Source organism: Heptranchias perlo, chromosome 3 (genome assembly GCF_035084215.1).
Source record: "Heptranchias perlo isolate sHepPer1 chromosome 3, sHepPer1.hap1, whole genome shotgun sequence".
NCBI lineage: Eukaryota > Metazoa > Chordata > Chondrichthyes > Hexanchiformes > Hexanchidae > Heptranchias > Heptranchias perlo.
Window position 1 is genome coordinate 119,236,053 of NC_090327.1, and position 26,947 is coordinate 119,262,999.

The window sequence follows — 26,947 nt, forward strand, 5'->3', positions numbered from 1 at the left end:
TAGGAAGTCAAGACCAAATGTCATCTTGAGCTAAATTAAGGTTAGAGGATGGGGACTGTTGGACCACAGCACACAGATGTAATTCAGTCCCTATTTTGTCCTGATTTTTATATTACCATGTTTCAATAATTCCTGTTTCAATATTTGTAATGGGAACTGCCTATGTAAACTTGAAAATCTCTGAAGGTTCATGCCATGAAGCTATAGTCAAAGCGAAGCGAGTTCTAGTGTATATTCACAATACAATTCACTATAAAACAAAACGCATCATTTTATCCATGTACAAGACCTTGGTCAGGCCTCAGTTAGAATACTGTGTCCAGTTTTGGTCCCCCCACATGGGTGATATTGAGGCTTTGGAAAGGGTGCAGAGGAGGGCCACAAGATTAATTCCCAGTTTAAAACGCCTTATTTATTCAGATAGACTCAAAGAGCTGGGTCTCTGTACTTCAGAGAAGAGTAGACTTGGGAGTGATTTTGATCAAGGTTTATAAAATAATGACAGGCTTGATGGACCAGTAGGTCTTGTCCATCATTTTTGATAAATTAATTTTTGATGTATTGGCACTGTTGTGGGTGGTAGCCTGGAATGAAAATTACAGCGCTGAAAGAGGCTTATTGACCCAGTGCTGGCTGATCAGAAATAGGGAACGCACAAGTACGTGGTCTCGAGGACCGTAGTAACACCAGCCAGTTTGATGCCAAAACTGCATTTGGAAGTGGTAAGACTAAGTAGGTGTCAAACTGCAGCTGTCACTCTCATTCAAACTTCACAATCAAAGGTTCAATAACAAAAAATAAGGTGCAGCCCTGAGCATTCAAACACTGGAAATAGTTCTACATGTGAACAAAATTCAGGAAAGAGAATATAAAAATGTTAAAATGATTCAAAACTTTTCAACTCCCTTTTCCACTGTTTCACTCTGTTGTGCTCAAGTTATACTGGTGCTACTGGTCTTGTTATTGAAGGAGTGCGTGGAGATTATACCACCAAATCAGGGAAGGCAGAGCTCTTGGTCTGCATGTGTATGGGACTACTGTCATAAGAACATAAGAAATAGGAGCAGGCGTAGGCCAATCGGCCCCTCGAGCCTGCTCCGCCATTCAATAAGATCATGGCTGATCTGATCCTAACCTCAAATCTAAATTCATGTCCAATTTCCTGCCCGCTCCCCGTAACCCCTAATTCCCTTTACTTCTAGGAAACTGTCTATTTCTGTTTTAAATTTATTTAATGATGTAGCTTCCACAGCTCCCTGGGGCAGCAAATTCCACAGACCTACTACCCTCTGAGTGAAGAAGTTTCTCCTCATCTCAGTTTTGAAAGAGCAGCCCCTTATTCTAAGATTATGCCCCCTAGTTCTAGTTTCACCCATCCTTGGGAATATCCTTACCGCATCCACCCGATCAAGCCCCTTCACAATCTTATATGTTTCAATAAGATCGCCTCTCATTCTTCTGAACTCCAATGAGTAGAGTCCTAATCTACTCAACCTCTCCTCATATGTCCGCCCCCTCATCCCCGGGATTAACCGAGTGAACCTTCTTTGTACTGCCTCGAGAGCAAGTATGTCTTTTCTGAAGTATGGAGACCAAAACTGTATGCAGTATTCCAGGTGCGGTCTCACCAATACCTTATATAACTGCAGCAATACCTCCCTGTTTTTATATTCTATCCCCTTAGCAATAAACGCCAACATTCCGTTGGCCTTCTTGATCGCCTGCTGCATCTGCATACTAACTTTTTGATTTTCTTGCACTAGGACCCCCAGATCCCTTTGTCCTGCAGTACTTGCCATTAAGATAATAACTTGCTCTCTGATTTTTCCTGCCAAAGTGCATAACCTCACATTTTCCAATATTGTATTGCATCTGCCAAATCTCTGCCCACTCACCCAGCCTGTCTATATCCCCTTGTAGGTTTTTTATGTCCTCCTCACTCTCTACTTTCCCTCCCATCTTTGTATCATCTGCAAACTTTGATATGTTACACTCGGTCCCCTCCTCCAAATCGTTAATATCGTCACTGGCCTTTAGATTGCTGTGTGTTTTATCAATGAGTTTACCTATGCATTTTATTAAGGTTTTTGTATAGCTTGCGCAGTACTTACGGGAGTGTAAAGCGCCTACTATGCCTTCAGCTCGCTGTTATAATTAGAAACTTGATGTTTTAAAAAATAATTAAGGAGGTTTAAACCTTTAACACTAAATGTTCAAAATTCAGCTTCAGACCAGTTGCACTTTCCAGGTACATATGATACTGTCAGTTGCTATTGATTTTGTCCCTTGCATGTTAGTTAGTTAGTCAGTCCACTTGTTCCTCAGATGTCTTGTCTTACCACGGTGTCATCTGGGATACATGTCTGGGATGGATGTCAGTTGATAACCGGGTCAGGCTCTGATATGACCTCTCTCGTGTTGAAGCCTTTTGGGTGGGATACTGAGCTGCCAGCGCCTGTGGAAATGCACTCCACAAGAGGAGGCGAGGAAAGTGGGAAAAGCATTGTTTTCCTGATTACTGCCCTTATAATGACAGAAAGATGGGATATATGTTGTACTTCCTAAATCATTCCATGTGCGACGAAGCTATGTGTACTGGTGATGCACAGATAACATTACACACAAATGAGGGGAAAAGAAACAGATCTCAATTATTAAGCTATCAATAAAATACTACTGTTTGCATACTAAGAATAGTTACCACAATTGTGGATAATGTGGTTGCTTTGTTGTGCCCAGAAAACAAGTCTACTTAATAATCTTGAATGCACAGTCTGGGAGAAAATGTAACTGGAATGTAGGCTAAAGCAAGCAAGTGATTGATGCTTTTTCTATTTTAATTCAGCATAATTGATGCTCCAACTTGTGCAGAATTCAGCTGATTTTAATTATGATAGTAACTAATTATTACGCTGGCAAAAGATGAAAGCCGGAAAAAAAAATAATGCTTTCATGATTCTCCTTTTCTAAAAATGGGTGAAAGAGCTAAAATGAATCAGGTAGATTAATGGTTGTTTCTCAGATTCCTTGTGTTTGTAAGCGGATTTCTAAAGTTCATTGCTGCAAATGATCACTGTGTAGTTGGGAGCTTGATTCACGTCTATGCCTTCATGTGGGGTGAGTGGTATTTTGTGGGTATGGTTTGATTCATATCAGAGCCTCTATTCACTTTGACAAAGTAGTGTTTCTGTTCAATCACTTTTAGGTAGCTGCCAAAAAATAAATGGCCACGATGAGCAAGCATGTAATTTTTGTTATGAAAGTACTTTAAAGACTTTGTTTGAATTTTTGGACATTTTAATGAATCATCGTTGTCTGACTATTGCAGAGTAATGCCATAACAATTGTACCCTTTGCACACAATGTTAAATGTTGGCAGCTATTCATTCGCACTCTAGTTATTTCAGCAGTGGCTGTACCATTGAACGTTTCAATTCTTTTCCTCTAGAAATGAACCCCAGTGCTCTGTTTGCATTTTTTATGTAAGGAATCTTACAACACCAGGTTATAGTCCAACTGTTTTATTTGAAAATCCCGGGATCTTGGGATTCATGTCACGCTACACGTAACCCCACCAGCGAAAAAAAGTTATCTGTTTTTAACACAACGGGTCATTCTCTGTCTTTCTCTTCCTTTCGGATGTTTCTCTCCCTCTCTCTCTGTTTTGTGTTCTGGCCGTTTGTGTATTCGGTGGCCCTGTAGGTAACATCACTCTGTCTGAACACTTTGATTGCCTTGACAACGGGCAGTTGGAAAGATTATCTGTAATCACCAGGTATTGTTCTCTGACTATAAATGCAGTGACCTTCCATGGAATCCCACACTCGCTCACCTGACGAAGGAGAAAGCCTCCAAAAGCTTGTGATTTTCAAATAAAACAGTTGGACTATAACCTGGTGTTGTAAGATTCCTTACATTTGTCAACCCCAGTCCATCACCGGCATCTCCACATCATGCATTTTTTATGGCTTTATTAACCTGTGTTACTATTTTTCATGATATTTGCATATGTTTATATATGAAAAGCTGGGCCCCAGTAACACTTGATTCTTGCCTACCAATATCTCTCAATGTTTCCTTTACCCTAACTCTCTGCTTCCTACTTCCCCACCAATTTAGTGTCCGTGCTGTAAGGTTTGCTGAAAATCCATGTGCTTGAATTTTAGCTGACAATCTCTTGTGGGAAAACCTTATCGATGTCTTATAATTCATATATATAGCATCCATTGATCCAAGTAATCACTTGCTCAGTCCCTGATCAATTCGAGTAATTTTCCCAGTACTACCATTATACTCACTGATGTATGCTTATTTGGCTTGACTGTGTCATTTTTTGGAAGAATGGTATGTCTTTTGCTACCTTCTAATCATTTGGTATCCCTGAATACAGTGAGCTTTGGAAGATTATAACTAATGTATTGTTGCCTCTTTCTTTTAATGCCTTCAGGTGGAAACCACCTGAGCCTGTGCCTAACTTCAATCCCATTACGGACCGGTTACTGTTTTTCTGTTTGTACCAGTGGTGCATAGTTTCTCCCGTTAACGAGTCTCTGATCCTCTTCCACTGTGAAGACCAAAGCAAAATATTGATTCAGTAGTTCTGCCATGTCCTTGCCCACAATTATTGCCTTTTATGGACCCACCAAGCTGTCCTGTTCTCTCCTTGATGTAGGCCATCTTTATTACTCTTGGTGCCATCTGCTAGTTTTTCCATATTCTCTCTTTGCCCTCATTATTTTCTTGGTTTCATTTTGTTGCTTTCAATAATCTTCCCAATCCTCATTTTTGCTATGGTTCAAAAGTACCTCATTGGCTGTAAGGCACTTTGGGACAGCTTGAGGCCATGAAAGGCACTATATATTTTTTTTTTTATTCGTTCACGGGATGTGGGCGTCGCTGGCAAGGCCGGCATTTATTGCCCATCCCTAATTGCCCTCGAGAAGGTGGTGGTGAGCCGCCTTCTTGAACCGCTGCAGTCTGTGTGGTGACGTTTCTCCCACAGTGCTGTTAGGAAGGGAGTTCCAGGATTTTGACCCAGCGACAATGAAGGAACGGCGATATATTTCCAAGTCGGGATGGTGTGTGACTTGGAGGGGAACGTGCAGGTGGTGTTGTTCCCATGCGCCTGCTGCCCTTGTCCTTCTAGGTGGTAGAGGTCGCGGGTTTGGGAGGTGCTGTCGAAGAAGCCTTGGCGAGTTGCTGCAGTGCATCCTGTGGATGGTGCACACTGCAGCCACAGTGCGCCGGTGGTGAAGGGAGTGAATGTTTAGGGTGGTGGATGGGGTGCCAATCAAGCGGGCTGCTTTATCTTGGATGGTGTCGAGCTTCTTGAGTGTTGGAGCTGCACTGGGGTTCATTTCTAGAGGAAAAGAATTGAAACGTTCAATGGTACAGCCACTGCTGAAATAACTAGAGTGCGAATGAATAGCCCCACCCATAATGCCACCTGCTTTTTAAACTTAGTTGATCTCTCCTTTCTACTCCATTCTTTCTAAATATCCTATATTCTGGTAAATTTAATTGCCAATCTTGCTCAGTCAGATCTCTAATTGCTATCACAATTATCTGCATGCGCATGTATCCATCTTGGTAAACAGAATACTATTGCGGGACTGCAATAAGCTGCACAAGACATTGTATTCTCTGTCCTCAGCGTGTTAAATTTCTGCTTAGTAAGTTACCAGTGTCGTAATTTAGTACTTGATGGTCTGCCATTAAGGGTAAATAAAGTCCGTTTCTTCTCTTCCCGGCATACCCTGTGTTGGGCAGTATGAAATAACCATAGAACCATAGAAAAGATACAGCACGGAAGGGGGCCATTCAGCCCATCGTGTCCGCGCCGGCTCGAAGAACAACCAGGTACCCATTCTAATCCCACCTTCCAGCACCCGGCCCATAGCCCTGCAGCTTACAGCACTTTAGGTGCAGGTCCAGGTACTTTTTAAGAGTTGGGGGTCCCTGCCTCTACCACCAATTTGGGCAGCGAGTTCCATACACCCACTACCCTCTGGGTAAAAAAGTTTTTCCTCATGTCCCCTCTAATCCTTCCTCCAATCAGCTTAAATCTATGTCCTCTAGTTCTTGAACTCGCCGCTAGGGGAAACAGGTACTTCCTGTCTACTCTATCTGGGCCCCATATAGTTTGGTACACCTCAATCAAGTCTACCCTCAGCCTCCTCTGCTGCAAGGAAAACAACCCTAGCCTATCCAATCTCTCCTTTATAGCTGCAATTTTCAAGCCCTGGCAACATTCTTGTAAATCTTTTCTGCACTCTCTCTAGAGCAATTACGTCCTTCCTGTAATGTGGTGACCAGAACTGCGTACAATACTCCAGCTGTGACCGTACCAGCGTTTTATACAGTTCCATCGTTACATCCTTGCTTTTGTATTCTATACCTCTATAACGTGACGCAGTTAGTAGTTCTAGCGATGAGTTGCATCGCCATGTCCTGTGATGTCAACGCACAGCACTACATCCCTTTGTGTCTCCACTCACCAGTACTTCAATTTTAACCAGCCTGTTTAAAGTACCAGTGTTCCACCTGTCAGCCCACCTAACCTTAAAGGTAGTTTCCAGCTGCTTACTGTGGCTGTTGGTCTTGCCATTGATGAGCACTTGGCTCATTGCAACTGTTCAAAATTAAAGCTTGGAGTTGATTGGTGAGAAGAGGTGCCAGTGACTACATCTTGCAGTAACCAGTTGGCAGACTCACCGCACATTTTTTCCAGGCGATCTTTCGAACACTACGAGTCTTGAAAGGTGCCATGGCATTTTATCAGGGTTCAGCGCCAAATGGAGGACAGCGCTGTGATCAAGCTGTCCCTCAACATCTGCCATCCCACAGACCAACACCTGCTAGTGATGCAGAGATACAAGTGGTACGTTGACATGCTGGAAGAGCAAGTTCAAAAGCAGATGGACCTTCCTGAAGAAACCTTGACCACTGAGGAGAAAGCAGCTGTCAGTTGCTGAGCACGGCCTGGCTTTATTTTCCTGCATTCTGATTGCCAGGGAACAGCTACAGCTTGAATCTAGGGCCAGCTGGTTACTGCAACAGTTGCTCTTGAAGTCAGCAGGCGCTCTTGCCTTGCTTGCTGTCACTTCTAATTCAAACTAATGTTAAGCAGTGGTGGAAAGCTAACCACTTACTGACAGAAACTTCCCTCACTCTTGGGCTGAGAAAGATGGAACACCAGCACTTTAAAACAGGCCGCTGATCAAAATTAAATTGTCAAAGGCACGGAACTGACTGGGACTGACTTGCTGTTGCAAGGAAAGGATTTCCGCAGCTGCCCACGATTTTGGGCAATTTGTGCTGCGCCAAATCACTTGCCAAAACCATTGAACCTTCTAGTGAAGTGGTTCAGTTAAAAAGAAACGTGTTTGCAGTGTGTTACGATGCTGTGGCTATTGGTGATATTTAGATTTAATGTTTTGTTTGGAATCCATTGAAAGTGAGTGTTAGATTTTTCCCCTTATAGAAATATTAAAATAATACCTTTATACTGGACTTAGTTTTATAGTGCCATAAAATAGTGCAGTCCTGGAATACTGTAGTAAAATGCCAGTTATTTATTCAATACATGCTTCAGTGAGTTAGGTATTCTGGCCTGTTTCCATTGAGCTACTTATTCCATTATCCTGCACACTGTAGCTAATGTGATTTCTTCCTGGTTATATGCAACTTTTTTTTCTTCATCTCGACTGTGTATATCTATCAAAATTCTACTGAGCTACTTTATGGGTTGATTCCTTGTGATCTGTGACCTCAGGAAATTGTGAATGCAAGCAGGAATCATCCTTATTTGCTCTACTTCAATGTTAAACAAATTGACTACCCAAATCAGGAGTGGAGTGGCGTTTGCTGCCATACTGGGGCTATGGATAGTAATAACTGCACGGGCAGTGTTTACCTCGCAGGGGCCCGATGCTAAGGTTTGGTTTGAGGCCCCTAGATTTTACAGTACAATGATACTAACAATATACTACTTAGTCTGGTGTCAAATCCACACACGTGCGATCGTGGAAAGGCCTGTTTGCGACAGGTAATATAAAAATATTTGACAAATGATGAGTGATAGATGGAATTGAAGGAAACCATTATCATTTTTCTGAATAAATGAATTGGATTCTTTTTATTTTATTTTCATCCCTCAAGATTTCATGTAGACATAGTGTGACAGTACATAAATTTCTTTGAAGCTTCTTTGGTGCAACAAAAATGAATTTAACTTTTCTTTCCTTCAGTATTATGTATAGTTGTTCCTTCAGTACTCTATCAAATTCAGTATGTTTTCTTGTGCCGAAGTCCATAACAACAATAAAGCTTGCTTCTGTGAGAGATGTATTATCTAAAGCAAAATCAGAATGGGTGCATGTACCCCACGCTCTGGTACTGAGCAATATCGACCATAGGGTTCATTACCAGTCTGAGTGCTATAATTGGCTTTGGGGAGGTTGGGGGGGTGGGGGTGGTAGTGGGATCAGCCAGGGTTCCTACTCCTGATCCTTTCCAGTTGTCCTTGCTGGAAAGTGTGTGTGTATATCTTAAGACTTATTGGATGGGCTGAGCTGTGATGCCCCCTGTTCACTGTACAAGCTCTTACATGGCTATTTTGTGAGGTCCCAGGGGGCATTTGGCATCCATGCAACTGCAACCCAATAAAAGACAGGAGAGAAGGGGATCAAGGGGTTGGCTAAAAATATAATAAACAATGTCGGCATTATATTCTTGTAAGAAAGTAGCCAAGTGCAAATTGTATTCCATTGAAACAAACATTGCAAATGCACGAAGATATAGACAAACCAATTAAATAAAATGCTACAGTAGAATGCTCTTTATCTGCACGGCTGAAGACCCACCTCCTCTCTTCATGGTGTGAAAGCATTGTAGATATCAGGTAATGTCCCACAGCACAGTGCAAGGTCCCAGGCAGTGGCTATGGTTACTTTCTGACATTCTGAAGCACTGTGTTGCGTGGAGGGAAGGGCCACTTTGTGTAATTTTCAGAGGGGTTTTCTTAGATCTTGAAACCATTTTGCAAATGGTGCCAGATTCAGGGGGTGTTATCAGATCCCCAGGGTGGAAGAGCTGCCGCCGAACTGACTGAAGAAGGTCCAGGTGAGGCAGTGTCTGCAGACCGTGGAGGTCTGTCCCACACTCAGCGACTGGTGTCCTTTCATTGAATCTGCTCGGGGCTCCTGAGTGGCTGGGATCCTCATCCAGTTGCACCGCCCCAACATCGCCTCTGGATGCTGGAAATCTGAAACGAAAACACAAAATGCTGGAAACACACAGCAGGTCAGGCAGCATATGTGGAGAGAACAGATGAATTCACATTTCGACTATTGCCTCTTCAAGCTTCTTCCATTTTGAAGAAGGGTCTGCATTTGAAAAGTTCATTTCTGTCTTCTCTGGCACTGAGTGTTTCCAGCATTTTCTGTTTTTATTTCTGTGGATAATAATACTGCCTTCACTAGCATTATTTTTGATGGCTTTCAGATTTTGCACCGATATCTGCTTTTCACCCTCAACCAGTAAAGTCCTGCATTAGCTGTGAAGGCCATGGTGAATTGCTTCGAGTCCCTTGGTGTACTTGCAAAATCTGCTTCCACTTGTACCACATGACTACTCAATCTCTGGATTCTGTCAACAATCTGGTATCTACTAATACTGGAGCATAGGCCACTAAAATAGTTGAAAGCAACAAACTAACAGTCTCCTTAAGGCATGTGTATCAACTGATTCCAAATGAAGCAAGTTCTGGTGACGACAAGCCAACACCACAGTAATAAGTCTGCCATCGGTCCTTGGCCTCTGAATCGAAACTATCTCCAATGCTCTGCTTGTGGCAGTTGTGGCCAGCAGTGACTCTCCCTCATACACACCCAAGCATGGTTGATATGTTCCTTTTGAACCTTTATTGAGTTGCTCCTAGAAAAAAACCCCAAAAAGATGGTTAATTGGAGAAAGTGGTTTTAGTGCCCATAGCACCAGTCTCAAGGATTGGTTTTCTCAGGACCACTGGGCTAAATTTGTCAATGAGAAAATAACAGAAACAACGGCGTCAGTAATTGCAGCCTAACGCCTTAAGTAACAACTCTTTGACCAATATGGACAAAATTAAATACTGCTGTTTACTACTCTTGCCCTATTTATAGGGGAGGTCAGATGGCACATGCACCAGGCTCAGGATCTTCGATTTCCCTTCAGCTGATTTTTTTTTTTGATTATGCCTCTGTGAAGTGCTGTGGGAATGTGTAACAAAGAAAGCATTTGAATTTCTTTAGCGCCTTTCACGACCTCAGGATGTCCCAAAGTGCTTCACAGTCAATGAAGTACTTTTTGTTTTGATGACATTGGTTGATGGATAGATGTTGGACAGGGCATTAAGAAAGCTCACCCGAAAGACGGCACACCCTCGGTACCGCACTGGAGTGTCAACCTAGATTATGTGCCCACATCTTTGGATTGGAGCGTGAACCCACAATCTTCCAACTTGGGGGCAAGAGTGCTACCTCTGACCCAAGGCTGACACCTATAAATACAAGTTTTTCTTGTATATTTGTACAGCAGAATATTATAAATTCCCTTCTCTGGGAAGGATCTGTTTTGAGAGCAAGTAAAAACCCCATTAGAAAGTTCTGAGAAACAGCGACAAAGGCTGAAGATGTGGATCTGAGAGAGTCTTAGATAGTCAAGCCAGAGAAATTCCTTTTTTTTAAACCAGTATGGGTGGATAGGTATGACCCTGAAAAGGCGGCTTTTGCTCACTGCATTCTTTCCAAGAACTGCTACTTTTGCTTAGTGACATTTTAAATATGAAGAACACTAATGTGGTTACAGGAATTTGTGGCATTTTCATTTCTTCTTCTGTTTTGGAATCTCATGAGCATTTTATAATGGAAAATTAACACATTTTGATACCATTTTGCAGCAATAATAGATGCGTGTATGTCAGGTAACCAAGCACATGGTGGGATGAAGGGTTGACGAACTGGACTTTTTCATTTGTTTTTAATACGTTCCCATTGTAACAATCCAGTGTGACTGGGCGTGTTGCCATCTGGAAAAAGCAATGAGTATTTTTAAGGATTTCCAAAGAAACTGGATCAATATAAAACCATCACCAATCAGACAAGGATAGAACAGGATTCAAATTTATTTGCCACCTTCAGGGAAAAGGATGACTACTTGAACTAATAACAGGCAATTCATAGCTCTAATGATGGACTTATTTTTTAAAAAATCTATAGATGCTAGGAATTTGAAACAAAAGCTGAAGGCAGAAATGCATAGCGGGTCAGTCAACACCTGGGCGGGGGGGGGGAAACAAATAAATGAATGTTTCAGTCTATAGCCCTTCATGAGTTAACAGCCCTATTTGAAGGCAGAACATTTAAACAATGTTTCAGGGTTCAGGTGCTCGACCGTAATTTCATCCATCAGCATTGGGTCACAATTGGCTTCAACAACTGGGTACAATTGTGAGATGCTGGCTGCGTGGCATGAAAGGAAAGCTCGTCAGAGGTAGCTAACACGTATCTGTAAACACATCCACTGAACCACAGATAGGAACAGAGCAGAGCCCCTTCACTAAGATTGCTATGCAACAGATGAGAGGTATAATGTAAAGTAAGCAGGCAATTAAGTGGGGTCGTGACTTCACCTAAGGATGTTGAAGAAACCCACGGATGCAATGGTGTGTGGAATTAAGGGTTAAATAATAGCAGCACATATCAGAGCACACCTCCCCACAGAACCATCCAGGTCTTGCCTTGTACATCCAACCGGGTACGGTAGCATCGTGGTTTTGTTACTGGGCTAGTAATCCAGAGGCCTGGACTAAAATCCAAAGTCATGAGTTCAAATCCCGCCACGGCAGCTGGCGAATTTAAATTCAATTAATTAAATAAAAATCCGGAATTAAAATACTAGTATCAGTAATGATGGCCATGAAACTACCGGATTGTCGTAAAAAAAACCCATCTGGTTCACTAATGTCCTTTAGGGAAGGAAACCTGCCGTCCTTACCCGGTCTGGCCTAAATGTGACTCCAGACCCACAGCAATGTGGTTGATTCTTAATTGCCCTCTGAAATGGCCGAGCAAGCCACTCAGTTGTAAAATCGCGCTACGAAAAGTCAGAATAAGAATAAAACCGGACGGACCACCCGGCATCGGACCACTAGGCACCAGACACGACAACGGCAAAACACCAAGCCCAGTCGACCCTGCAAGGTCCTCCTTACTAACATCTGGGGACTTGTGCCAAAATTGGGAGAGCTGTCCCACAGACTAGTCAAGCAACAGCCTGACATAGCTATACTTACAGAATCATATCTTTCAGCCAACGTCCCAGACTCTTCCATCACCATCCCTGGGTATGTCCTGTCCCACCTGCAGGACAGACCCACCAGAGGTGGCGGTACAGTGATATACAGTCAGGAGGGTGTGGCCCTGGGAGTCCTCAACATTGACTCTGGACCCCATGAAATCTTATGGCATCAGGTCAAACATGGGCAAGGAAACCTCCTGCTGATTACCACCTACCGTCCTCCCTCAGCTGATGAATCAGTCCTCCTCCATGTTGAGCACCACTTGGAGGAAGCACTGAGGGTAGCAAGGGCACAAAATGTACTCTGGGTGGGGGACTTCAATGTCCATCACCAAGAGTGGCTCGGTAACACCACTACTGACCGAGCTGGCCGAGTCCTGAAGGACATAGCTGCCAGACTGGGCCTGCGGCAGGTGGTGAGCGAACCAACACGAGGGAAAAACTTACTTGACCTCGTCCTCACCAATCTACCTGTCGCAAATGACAGTATTGGTAGGAGTGACCATCGCACAGTCCTCGTGGAGATGAAGTCCCGTCTTCGCACTGAGGACACCATCCAACGTGTTGTGTGGTACTACCACCGTGCTAAATGCGATAGATTCAGAATGGATCTAGCAGCTCAAAATTGGGCATCCATGAGGCGCTGTGGGCCATCAGCAGCAGAATTGTATTCCAGCACAATCTGTAACCTCATGGCCCGGCATATTCCTCACTCTACCATTACCAACAAGCCAGGGGATCAACCCTGGTTCAATGAGGAGTGTAGAAGAGCATGCCAGGAGCAGCACCAGGCGGACCTAAAAATGAGGTACCAACCTGGTGAAGCTACAACTCAGGACTACATGCATGCTAAACAGCGGAAGCAACATGCTATAGACAGAGCTAAGCGATTCCACAACCAACGGATCAGATCAAAGCTCTGCAGTCCTGCCACATCCAGTCGTGAATGGTGGTGGACAATTAAACAACTAACGGGAGGAGGAGGCTCTGCAAACATCCCCATTCTCAATGATGGCGGAGTCCAGCACGTGAGTTCAAAAGACAAGGCTGAAGCGTTTGCAACCATCTTCAGCCAGAAGTGCCGAGTGGATGATCCATCTCAGCCTCCTCCCGATATCCCCACCATCACGGAAGCCAGTCTTCGGCCAATTCGATTCACTCCACGTGATATCAAGAAACGGCTGAGTGCACTGGATACAGCAAAGGCTATGGGCCCGACAACATCCCAGCTGTAGTGCTGAAGACTTGTGCTCCAGAACTAGCTGCGCCTCTAGCCAAGCTGTTTCAGTACAGCTACAACACTGGCATCTACCCGACAATGTGGAAAATTGCCCAGGTATGTCCTGTCCACAAAAAGCAGGACAAATCCAATCTGGCCAATTACCGCCCCATCAGTCTACTCTCAATCATCAGCAAAGTGATGGAAGGTGTCGTCGACAGTGCTATCAAGCGGCACTTACTCACCAATAACCTGCTCACCGATGCTCAGTTTGGGTTCCGCCAGGACCACTCGGCTCCAGACCTCATTATCGCCTTGGTCCAAACGTGGACAAAAGAGCTGAATTCCAGAGGTGAGGTGAGTGACTGCCCTTGACATCAAGGCAGCATTTGACCGAGTGTGGCACCAAGGAGCCTTAGTAAAATTGAAGTCAATGGGAATCAGGGGGAAAACTCTCCAGTGGCTGGAGTCATACCTAGCACAAAGGAAGATGGTAGTGGTTGTTGGAGGCCAATCATCTCAGCCCCAGGGCATTGCTGCAGGAGTTCCTCAAGGCAGTGTCCTAGGCCCAACCATCTTCAGCTGCTTCATCAATGACCTTCCCTCCATCATAAGGTCAGAAATGGGGATGTTCGCTGATGATTGCAGAGTGTTCAGTTCCATTCGTAACCCCTCAGATAATGAAGCAGTCCGAGCCCGCATGCAGCAAGACCTGGACAACATCCAGGCTTGGGCTGATAAGTGGCAAGTAACATTCGCGCCAGATAAGTGCCAGGCAATGACCATCTCCAACAAGAGAGAGTCTAACCACCTCCCCTTGACATTCAACGGCATTACCATCGCCGAATCCCCCACCATCAACATCCTGGGGGTCACCATTGACCAGAAACTGAACTGGACCAGCCATATAAATACTGTGGCTACGAGAGCAGGTCAGAGGCTGGGTATTCTGCGGCGAGTGACTCACCTCCTGACTCCCCAAAGCCTTTCCACCATCTACAAGGCACAAGTCAGGAGTGTGATGGAATACTCTCCACTTGCCTGGATGAGTGCAGCTCCAACAACACTCAGGAAGCTCGACACCATCCAAGATAAAGCAGCCCGCTTGATTGGCACCCCATCCACCACCCTAAACATTCACTCCCTTCACCGGCGCACTGTGGCTGCAGTGTGCACCATCCACAGGATGCACTGCAGCAACTCGCCAAGGTTTCTTCGACAGCACCTCCCAAACCCGCGACCTCTACCAGCTCGAAGGACAAGAGCAGCAGGCGCATGGGAACAACACCACCTGCACGTTCCCCTCCAAGTCACACACCATCCCGACTTGGAAATATATCGCCGTTCCTTCATTGTCGCTGGGTCAAAATCCTGGAACTCCCTTCCTAACAGCACTGTGGGAGAACCGTCACCACACGGACTGCAGCGGTTCAAGAAGGCGGCTCACCACCACCTTCTCGAGGGCAATTAGGGATGGGCAATAAATGCTGGCCTCGCCAGCGACGCCCACATCCCATGAACGAATAAAAAAAAAACCTTCCCCTTCACTTTCTCCCACCACGCCTTGGTTGAAAGAAGCCATAACTGTTTTACTGACAGCTCAACTCCTGGGAATTGTTACAACATTGAAATCTACTTTTGCTAAATTCAGGTGGGTTAGAATAAAAAAATATTGCATATGTTGGGATATGACCAAATTGGACCCTGAACATATGGGACACACCTCCTGCTTAGATCATGTTTTATTTGGTAATCCCAGCCGGTTTAAGTGACGATTCTGTTTTCACCTGTATCAATTTTTATTCTCGTGAAGTTCAAGGCAGTAAAAAATGATTAAAAGATTCAAATTTCCCAATTAACCTAAACACTAAGGGATGAACTCTTTTACTTTGTTTCCTAACTTGAGAGATCTGCTTACAAATCATGGTTACACATTTAAATCTTTGCAGCTTTTCCATTTGTGTCTCCAACACTCTGCAGAGTGTCCGTAAACCTTTCAGTTCACTTTGTTGCTATGTTTATTTCCTGTGTTGTCCAGTGAGCATTTTTATTTCTAAGATCATTGGACTGTATTGCAGCTTACTATAACTACAAGTGCTGGCTGTACAAATCAAACTGTGATATCTTGCTAGTTTAGTGGTTTAATATTTTCTACATATATATGATCCTTTTCATTCTCATTCTCATTCCAGGTACTTGTGAATGACTTTTTCTTGGTGGCGTGTCTTGAAGACTTCATAGAGAATGCCCGTCTCTTCATTTTTGAGACATTTTGCCGCATTCATCAGTGCATCAGCATCAGGTATGGACGTTACTCAATCACACAATTTGTGCTACAGCCTCTTAAAGGGAACGGGGGGAGTTTTCACTCATGTCCAGATTCCAGTGCAATCTGGGTGGAATCGGCCGAACCAGCACAAAAGATCATGCAATTTAAAATGTAGGTGAGTTACGCCCAAAACCACCCTCGCTCGTGTTTTCCACGATCTTTTACACTGGTTCAAGATTCACTTCGCCCGGATCAGGCCCTGCCTGCGACTGGCCATGCGCCCATGTCACCATTACGAGTTTCCACTGAGTGCTGGTTCAGGAAGGCTCTTCAAATTGCGCTCATTTTCTTCGGCGCACGGGCACTCGTAGGCAAGTTTTCAAACTTTTTTTTCATATGAAAACATATTTAATTTACTAAGAAACTGACTAGTGTACACCAATGAAACTACTAAATGGTTCGGTATAGTTTTTTTAAAAAGTCATTTTCAGTGATTTTAAATCAGGTTACTCACAGGTGGAGGGCTAGACACCCTTATTAAAAATGCTTATTTTTGGTGGTGATCCCCATTTTCAGCTGTATTAACAAAACTGCACCAGGTTACCACTCTTAAATAGACCGAGGAATGCTTTTTAACGGAAAGAGAAAAAAGAAACGATTATGTTCTATTCCGCTGCCTGATTGCGCTGGTTCATGGAAGATTTTATGTTTGTGACTATGCAAATAAATTGTAGCAGACATTTGAAGCGTAACCTAACCAGCGCAACTTGTGGGAGCAATTTCCCGATTGCGCCCAAAGCGGAAACGCTAATCCAACATCACGCAACAAGCAAAAGATTGAGGGCTTCACCTGGTAGTGCCCCAGAAACAGGTTCCATGAGAAGCTATGGATGGGCAGTCTATTGGTGCTTGAGTAAAAGTCTCCTGTTTAAGTGAACAACTCAACTGATATGGTTCACACTTAACTGACACTTTGGGCAGTGGTCATGAAATCTTCAAGTATAAATTTTGCATTCAGATGTAATTTTTAGTTCCATCACTTACATACAGCAAGAATGGTGTTGCTGTTTAAACAATTTTACAAGATCCATTTTCAACTAGGGGATTGAATGGAATGTTGGAGTTTGAGAGAGTTCAAATTCATGGCCTGGATTTGAGTCTGGGCCGGATGAAGATCCTCTACTCCTATTGAACCAGCCCCTTATTTGCTGTCGATATAGATTGTTTGATCTGAGTATGTATTTGAATATGTGCTGTTTCAATCATGTAGTGGCTCTGTATCCGCCTGGAGCTGATTTAAGAGATGGGACTGCTCAAGTTTTTGTAAAAACCGGTACAATGGTTAAAATGATCGTGTGATTTTAATGGTATTCATTGGAGTAGGATTTTGATTTCTCCTCCTCCTCGTATGAACTCAAAATATTTACGTGATTTTTGGTCTTTCAAGCTAGGAGTTTATATAAACAGAATCTGTTCAATAAGTATGGACTTACTTGCTGCTGCAGTATTTTGTACATAGTCAATGACTATCTCAAAATATGACCAGAATGGGTCTACCAGAGCCGATGGTTGTATATTATGGCTCAGTTTGATATAACGAAGTCTTGCAAAATCTCTAATACCCAAGAAAATCAAATCTGATCTTCAAATCTGTTGTGACTTAACGGTGATGATGAAGATCACTTGACGGAGCAACAGAAAATGGATAGAGTGTTACAACTGTTTAAGGCCATTTTAACCCTTCTCCTCCTCCCCACCATATGTGGGATAGAAATCAGTGAAATAATTGTATTTAAGTTTACCCTGAAATCCTGAAAAGAATGGAGAATGTCTTTCTCTTTCTTTTGTCCTCTTTTATAGAAAGGATGATAGGATACTTCAAATCAAAATGCGATGTCCTCCTTAACACCTTTTTTAAAAGAAAAATTCAAGACATTTACTGAACATTAACATTTTGCAGAAATGTCCCTTAATGCACCTGTTCCTTATTTGCCATCAATATGTATTGTTTGTTTGATCTGGCTGTGCATTTGAATGAAATGTGACTGCCGTTTGAATCATCTACATGCTCTGTTTTTCCCTGGAGCTGATTAAGAGGTGCGCCTGCTTCCTACATGTTTATGACTTATTGGTAATAAGTGGTGTAATACAGTTGCTTGTCTGGTGCAGAATTGGAAGCAGATTTACAGAGCAGATTGCCTGGACTTTACAGAACCTAGCTATGTTCTACACTGCAGGATGCATGCAGTATTTGAACTTGGCTTCATGTAGCAACTGTTAAACTAATGCTTAACAAGCATGTGGAGTCCCAACTATAAATTGCCAAATGAAACAAAACTGAGTTAGAAAAACAATCAGTAACCATTATTAACCATCATTCTAGGAAAAAAAGTTGAATTGCTCGAAGTGTCAGGAACTTCAAGATATAATAATAGGAAACCTCAAACTCATTTACTAAAAGTATATATGAAAGCTTGGAGCTAAGCAGATGACAATAACTGGATAGGATAAAATCATTTGCAACACTAACTATGCAGTTGCAGGGGGGAAGGGAGGGTGATATTTCCTAACAAGAATGTAGCTCAAGAAAAATGTCTCCTAAAATCGTATATGAAAGAGCCTGTTGTTCTGTTCTGTACTAAACACTCTGCAGCCTTTCAAAGCCATTAAGTGCCTAATCCGAGCAGCTGATTCATTTTAATTTTGCGTAGGTGATCAGGGTCCTAGGATGTCAGCGGTCAGGTGCCCCTGTTCTACTGCCCATTAGTGGTGGTCATTGATGTCTGTTTGCTGATATAAATTACTAGGCACTAGCGAGAACTATTTTCACAAGTAATGGCCATTGAGTCAGTCATGCTTCGAGTTTCTAGACTCAGGGAGAAGTAAAATGTTTAAGCATTAAATTAAAATTTCTGAACGCAGCCCCTTTGTTCCAGAATAGATTGTTTCAGGTGGCATTCGGTTACCTTTGTTAATAGATTCGGTATGGAGCACCCGAGCATGTTTGGAAGTGTTCGGAATAGATTTTAAAAACAATTCTAAGTTTTATTGCAAAACCTTTCACAACTGTGACCAGCTGAGCAGTCCTTATTGCAATAGTTTTCGTTTTTCCAAATAATTTGGAATGCACAATTTCTTGGGACAGTGGATCTGCAGAGTTGACATGTGACCATAGTGTAATTTTGTGATGAATTTCCCATCACATTGCTCATGTCAAGTCAAAAGATAGGACTTTCATGGGGAATATTATGTCATGCAATAAAGAAGGGAAGAGACTATTGTTAAGGTGAAGCTGCATCCCTTTAAGGCCACAAAGTTTAATTATTGAGAATAAACAACCACAGGTCAATCAGAGTCTAAAGCCCCGATCTTAACCTCGTGTGCCCGGTGAGAATGAGACACGTTTGGGACCGACACCTGATTTACACCCTACCCCATTTTCAGCTCCCACCTGAATGAACCCCGTTCTCATGGGGCACATTAAATTAAAATCAGGGCGTAATTGTTTGGTGTGGAATCTTTCTAGATTGGAAAGCATGTGTGAATTTAATTGTACAGGTTAGAAATGCCCAGCAATAGCATTGATTGGCTTTCTCTTAAATTTGTGTTGCCTCTGTAGTAAGATGCGACATCTGGTGTGTGACACGTGCACGCACGCTGGATGCAGGACTCCATAATATGGCGTTCAAAGCTAGGCTTGGGTCTCGGGCATGGTTGTGATGCTTTAGCTACTAACCTGGCCTGTCTCTTTAAGGCCACTGCTCAAGTTCTCTCTATGGAAATCCAGTTGGTTAATAGCTATTTGTAAATTGCTGAAAGCAATTAGGGGTCAGTAAATTGCTTGTAAATTTGACTTTGCCTTATTTCAAAAGATGGTTGTACACCTGTAACAGTGTGATAAAAGTGTGTGAGGTTAAGACTTTTATATCGATATTAACGTCCTCTTTAGCACTGTTCAGTATGTCTGTTGGAAAGGGGGCTTGTGAGAGGGAGGAAGGGTCCACACTTGCAAGAGATCTCTGCAGACAGTGCACTGTCATTTTTGTTTGCTTCCTGGAAAATAAATCAATTGTGTTTTCCCTACCTGATGCAAGTAGATAAATACCAGCTATATAAATTTCTCCAGTGAGTTTTTATAACAAATACCAAGAAATATATAAAATGTGAGAAGATTAAACTACCGTGCATCTTCCCCATGCCAACTACTTCTGCAATAGTACTTTGTGTTGCAAATAGTGATTTCTTTTTAAGTACTCAAGCAGAAGTGAATGAGCTCTTATGAACTGGAAGAAATGGCTTTTTTTTACACCACCTGCTTCTTGGTATTTGACAAAGACCAAAAGGACACTATTAGTCACTTTTTCCCTCCAGAGTTTAACGAAGGAATACCTAACATCACGTTGTAGTGCCACATGATTGTACGTTTCTGATATTAATGCATGTTTGTGAATATCTGTGCATCAAACATTGACTGGATGGAATAAGCCAAGTGTTAGCGGAAGCTAATATTGACAGTATATTGTATTGTGCATATCATGCAGCATCTTGGGGCTTTTGAAGCTGAGATTTTGGTAATCCAACCCTGATTGTGGACGACCAGTGCTGAATTGTAAATGGCAAGTCGGGATTACATTGTGAGTACAAAGTTATAAATGTCCAGTGCAAGAGATAAGTTGTACAGAGTGGATATGAGCAGCAGAGTTTTGGACAAATTGCAATGGGGGAGGATGGGAGGCTGAACAGATGAGCATTGGAGTACAGTCCCCACCACTAAAACCGTCCACTCTTAAATCGGGCAAGTAGTGCTAACCAATTTCTGTTACCATTGCTGTCAATTACAGAGTGGCCGCTTACAGCGTGTTAAGTGCGCTGGCTGTTTCGGGTAGACACAGGTGTTCATTAAGTAGTTAGCACCTCATTGAAGTGTACTCAGTAAATGTCACAACAATAACCCAACCAAGCAGTTCAGGTATGGCTAATCCATCCAGCTTTTTACGATAGTCAAGATTTATCTTTGTTTTTCATCTGCTTCCCCTGCCAAGCTTCAGTGGAGTTCAAGTTCTTCTGTTGCTGCTACTGCCTCTGCTGTTCTTATGTAGGCAATCATTGAGAGAGGAAAGTTACAGAAAACAAGCAATACTGATTAAATCAGTGTACCTTTTCTAAGCTAGTAACTAGTGGCACTTTGCACAGGCTCTCTAGAACTAATTTATTTTTTTGTCCATTTTAAGGTTTAGTTAGTGTTGGAATTTTTTGATTGTGTGAACTGTCCAACGTGTATAGCTGAGCAATTTGCGTTAGCACCAACACACCCCTTATAAGCGGTGGGAGCTGTAATTAGGCCCGATGGTCTCAGTGGCAGGTGGGGTGGAGGCGGACAAAATTGTGGAGGTGGAAGTAGATGGTCTTTGTGTTGGAGAGGATATGGTGATAGTCAGCTCGGGATCCCAAGTTTGCAAAAAGTCTAGTTCTGCCTGAGATGAAGAACAAAATTGAGTGAAATTTCAAATGCTCTTATTCTTCAAGAAAGTGAATCAGCATCTTTCATTGATGCAGCTTTGTTTAAAAGATCAATTTTTGGACAAAGTAGTTTGTATCATTAATCAAAAAATTAGATTACGGTGACTGGGATGGACAGAAATTTAACATTTCTCCACAAATGAAGCATTTTCACATGCATCTAAAATGAACATTTTTAAATTCCTGTCTCATTTTAAACATATCCATGGTATTGTTCACAGCCAGTTGATTTTATTTTTCAGTATACAAGATGGTAATGGAGTAGAGAGAGACTTCAGAAGGTTGCTTCTCAGCGCCACTCTCCTCCCTCCTTCTCCTCCCCACTCCATCTGTCTGTTCCTCTCTCACGTAATAAATATATATACATATCTCTGTAACTTACCCCAAAATCAGTCTGAGAAAATGCTATAATTCTGCACTGCCCTCCTGCACTGCTTCTAAAATGACATCAGTGTGATACTGATACCAATATTAAAACTACGGCATGAGATGTTTTTGGAAATTTCCAAATATCAGTTATAAAATGGCCAATACAGGAGTTATTCAAACTTGATTTCATTTTAGTTTTAATTCACGCTATTGCTCAAATTTCGTGATGACGAAGATCAAGATTAGTAACCTACTCCAAGGTCTCCTTTTTAAAGCAAAATAACACCTTTTAAAGAAATCTGTTATTATCAGACGGTACGTCAGACTGAATCATGCAAGTTGTAAAGGAAGTAATAGTGTTTCTATTTTATGTTCTGGATTATCAATTAATTACTGTCAGCTTGTTACCTTATCAGTGGGAGTTTTTCAGTAGTCAGATGCATGTGTTTGTGGAAAGCCTCTCCTGGTTCACATTAATTTAGCACGAGAAAATAAATCACTTAGAAGAAGGGCACTGATATAATTCTGTCTTTAATGAGATTCTGTAACCACTGGTTTGGACATCTGTGGTTCATTCCTTCAGAGTAAAACCTGGCCTTAAACGGAAACATTTGACATCTGAAACATTAACAGGTTTCTCAACATTCAGGATTGATAGCATACTGTTAATCCGGCAGTGCAGCTATACAATCAAGCAACAATTCCCTGTCTTTGTAATTTAGCTGCTAAGAAACTTTTAGTTGTTTTAGGTTTGTTAGTTACTTTTCGCTACAGTATTGTGTGTGGCTGTTTTCAACGATCTTTGCATATTTACACAAGTTTATAAACTTGCAAGTAAAATTTGTTTAATATATACCAAAGTGATGTGGGACCAGCTAATCTGTTTACATTTGCTTGACTGGTAAATGCTGGCCAGGACATTGGGAGAACTATTTGCTCGTCTTTAAATAGTGCCACAGGATCTTTAACCATCCAACAGAACAAATAAATTGGGCCTCGTTTTAATGTCTCGTGCGCGGGGTGCCACCTTCAACAATGCAGTAGTCTCTCAGTACCGCATTGAAGTGTCAGTCCAGATTATATCCTCAAGTCATGAAGTGCCACTTGAAATCACAACTTTTGAGTTGGAGGTAATAGTTACCACTGAGGCAAGGTGACACATCGGCTATGGTCATGCATTTGAGGCTTGATTTTGAAAGTAAGCAGTCATGAATTTTCGATTGTTCTAATGAGCTCCGTTCTCTTTGAGTTGTGTGAGGCACGTCATACATCATACTCCAGTTGTAAGTGGATTTGAGCCAGACCTATTCCTGGCAGCCACCTCACCCGACTAGGAAGTCGCTTGCATGTGTGTGTTCATATGTAGTTTTATGTTTTCTTTCACTTATTAGGAATATCTAACCGTAAGTCAGAATATGGGGATTGCTCGATCTCAATGCTTAGCTAATATTTTGCTGCTTTTAAGGAGGCAAAATATTTGTGTAATACAATATTCCTTTGAGGTGTGGCAGATGCAGAGCTCTGTCATGCTCGCTGCTCAGGGAGTGCATTCTTGACCAGCTGTCCAAAGGCCTTATTAAATATGTACAATATTGCATTGGGATAGGCACCTACAGTATAAGTATTCAGCGTGACTGGACAACGTGTTAAAGCACCTTGAAAAGAAACTGCACAGAAATAGATTATAGACCCAAAATGTTTTTGCTCTTCACAGATGTATGTATTTCCAGCACTTTCTTTCTGTGTTTGTGATTGATCGTTGCTCTGACACGTGGCTTTGATACCATCACACCTGAAAATTCTATGGTAAATTTTAGAAACCGTCGTGTGAATACGCTCAAGTTAAGAGGAAAGGCCTAGGAAACTGAACATTGTTTTAGTGGCAAGCTACTTTGAGTTGACTATTCAAAATGGCACGACACTTTTTGGAAAATGCAACTTTATAATTACAGCACTTAATGGAGCCCAAGCTATTGTGCTTTGCCATTCGTTTATTTTTAGGATGGCTAAATTACAGCAGATGTTAAGGTCAAGTAAATCGCCCAAAAAATGGAGAACGTCAGCCTAACTAGCCACTACAAAGCAGGTCAATAACTTAGAGAGAAATGAAGATTTAATTTACATTGCAGACATTCCCTACTCTTAAAGAATGGTATTTTGTTAACATCAGTACAAGTAGTTGTGAAAGGAGGCTCTTGATGGAGGAGAGAGAAGCGGAGAGGTTTAGGGAGGGAATTCCAGAGTTTAGTGCCTAGGTAGCTGCAGTCATAGTGGAAATGCAAATGGAATCCAGAGTCTTGGCTCTGGAAGAGGGAGTCTTGTTTTGCTTCAGAATTGGTTTCATATGATTTACACACTTTGTACAAGCCGTTTGGGCTTTGCACCAATGCTAAACTTGTGGAGTGTGAATGCATTGTTCCATGCACTTCAGTTTTCTCAAAGTCGCTGCAGAATTGCCAGCTGAATTAATTAGTTAATAAACTTAAAAGGTATGATGTATTCCTTAATTGGCTACTATTGGTTCTCAATGTAATTTAACCCTGTTCTGCAAAAGAGAATTTTTTAAAAATAAATTCTATGCAAGTTGCTGCTCCTGCAATCTTACACTAACTGCCATTTTGAATGTGGCCAAGCAAAATGCAGTTGTTCTTGTCTACCTGTAGCCTTAGTGTATCTAATTGACTCGTTCATATGAACATGGGAACAGGAGCAGGCCATTCAGCCCCTCCAGCCTGCTCTGCCATTCAATTAGAGCATCTCTGATCTGTACCTCACTTCCATTTACCCACCTATGCTCCATTTCCCTTAATACCCTTACATAATAAATATAAATCGATCTCAATCTTGAAAATTTCAATTAACGCAGCATCCACAGCCTTTTGGGTGAGCGAGTTCCAGATTTCCACTACCCTTTGTGTGGAAAAGGTGCTTCCTGATTTCACTCCTGAATGGTCTAGCTTTAATTAAGATTTTGTTCTGGATTTGCCCCACCAGAGGAAATAGCTTTTCTATATCTACTCTATGCAATTCCTTTATCATTTTAAATACATCAATTAGATCTCCCATCAATCTTCTATACTCAAGGGAATATATGTTTACGCAACCTAACCGCGTAGTTTAACCCTTTATAGTCTCTATCATTCTGGTGAATCTGCGCTGCACCCTCCCTAAAGCCAATAAACCTTTCCTGAGATGTGGTGCCTAGAACTGAATGCAGTACTTCAGATGGGGTCTGACCAAGGCTCTGTATAACTGAAGCATAACTTCCTCTGCTTTGTATTCCAGCCCCCTTGAGATAAAAGCCAACTTTTTCTGGTCTTTTTGATTGCTTTTTGTATCTGTGCATTAGCTTTTACATGGACAACCAAATCTCTTTGCTCCTCCACAATTCCTAGTCTCTCACCATGAAGAAAATACTCTGATTTGTCTGTCTTCGATCCAGAGTGTATGACCTCACACTTCTCTCACATTGAACTAATTTGTCACAGTTTTGCCCACTCACTTAATCTATCTATGTCCCCTTTGTAACTTCCGCCTCCCATCTGCACTACTTACAGTGCCACCCAACTTAGTGTCATCTGCAAACCTTGACGTACAGCTCTTTATTCTTTCATCTTTCCTGGGTCCAAGTCATTGATAAATATGGTGAAAATCTGAGGCCTCAGTACAGATCACTGGGGAACAGCACTTGTCATATCCTGCATGTATTCTTCATCTGAACCCAATTATATACTCTTCATCAGAACCCAAGATAAGAGGAGAGAGTCACTGGCTGCACTGCAGAGTGATTCCCTCATTCTTGAAGATATTTTTCTACAAATCTCTCTCTCTTTTTATTTATATATATATATATAGTTACAAAATCAGGTTCCTTTCAAGGATCATGAACCAAAGATCATTTTTTAATCTTTCTGTGAATAAACTGAAAAAATGATTTTTTTTTAAATTGGGAGAAATTAATGCTATATATTCAAGGAGCTGTACTTTTTGCAACAAAAACTAAGTATTTTGACTAGTTTACTGGAATTCATTGAGATTGCAACTAAATTGGTGGATATAATTTATTTGCATTTTAGGAAAGTATTCAATACAAGTTCTCCACATGAGATTTATGAAGATTATTTGACTCTTGGAATTATGATGGAATAACTAATTGAATTCAAATCCAGCTTAACTAGAAATGAAATGTATTAGTGGCCACTGCTGCGGTTGGGAGCAGTGACTGCTGGGGTTCGATAGGGTTCTGTTTTGAGGTCCCAGCTGTTCGCCGTTCTGGACATAGTGCTGGTCATATAATGTAATAAAACTGGTTACGTCACCAAATAACGGGCTGGTGTGCAGAGGGATCCAAATCAATTAAGTGCATTGGACAGGGATAGATGGGTTTTAATATATTTATGCTTACCGGAACAGAAAACTTAGTTACATTGTAAAAAAAAAATGTCTATTTGTAAAGGTGGTGAAGGGTATGAATTGGATGGAATTTATCACGACTGACTAAGTATCCAATCAGTGTGAAGCTGTTAGTAAGGCTAATCACAGTGAGTCACATCTCAAAAGCAATTAATTAGAAAGCAAAATACATTATTCTAACTTTGTATGGTGAGACTACATTTGGAGTATTGTGTGCTAATTTGGGCACCCTAGCTTGAAAAGAAATTTGAAACAGATCTTAGACTTTGGATTCTAAGCTGGAGGGGGAGGGAGGAGAGAGAGAGAGACACCCAAAGCTATTCTAAATTAGGGAAGAGAGAAGTTGAAGGCTGTTCTAAGTTGGAGAAGAGAGATGTTGAGAGTTAAACTTGTTTTCACAAAGATCAAGAGCGTAGTGATCCAGTTTTGTAAGATATTGAGAGGGCTGGATAACGTAGATAAAAACAGATTTTAACAGCACAGAACTAGAGAAAATGACTGCAAAATTAGCCAGCAGCAAGCAAGCAAGATTTGAGATTGGGAGTTTTTCTCCCAAAGAGCAGTGGACAGATTGACTCTGGCCCAGACAAATCAATTATTGGTTTGTTGTTTGCTATTTTTTTTTTAAAAAGCTAGGAAGGTGTGAGCTTCGTTCAATTGATGGGATACTCGCCCTTGAGTCAAGGTCAATACTCTAGCACTTGAATATATATTCTAGGACAACAGTTCGATGCATTTCATTTGAGAAACAAACTCAGGCCCCCTCTGTCAGTTCAGTTAGACATGAAAGATTTTATGGTACTACTTGAAGAACAACA

The 26,947-nt window shown here is 42.0% G+C and overlaps 1 protein-coding gene across 1 annotated transcript in view; it reads left to right on the plus strand.

Annotated features, from left to right (window-relative positions):
- Nucleotides 1-26,947, plus strand: part of LOC137319851 (eukaryotic translation initiation factor 3 subunit E) — a 157,813-nt gene that overhangs the window by 98,408 nt on the left and 32,458 nt on the right. Inside the window, exon 10 of the mRNA XM_067981769.1 lies at nucleotides 15,751-15,860. Within this exon, the coding sequence (XP_067837870.1) occupies nucleotides 15,751-15,860 (110 nt within the window). The remainder of the gene's footprint in view (nucleotides 1-15,750; nucleotides 15,861-26,947) is intronic.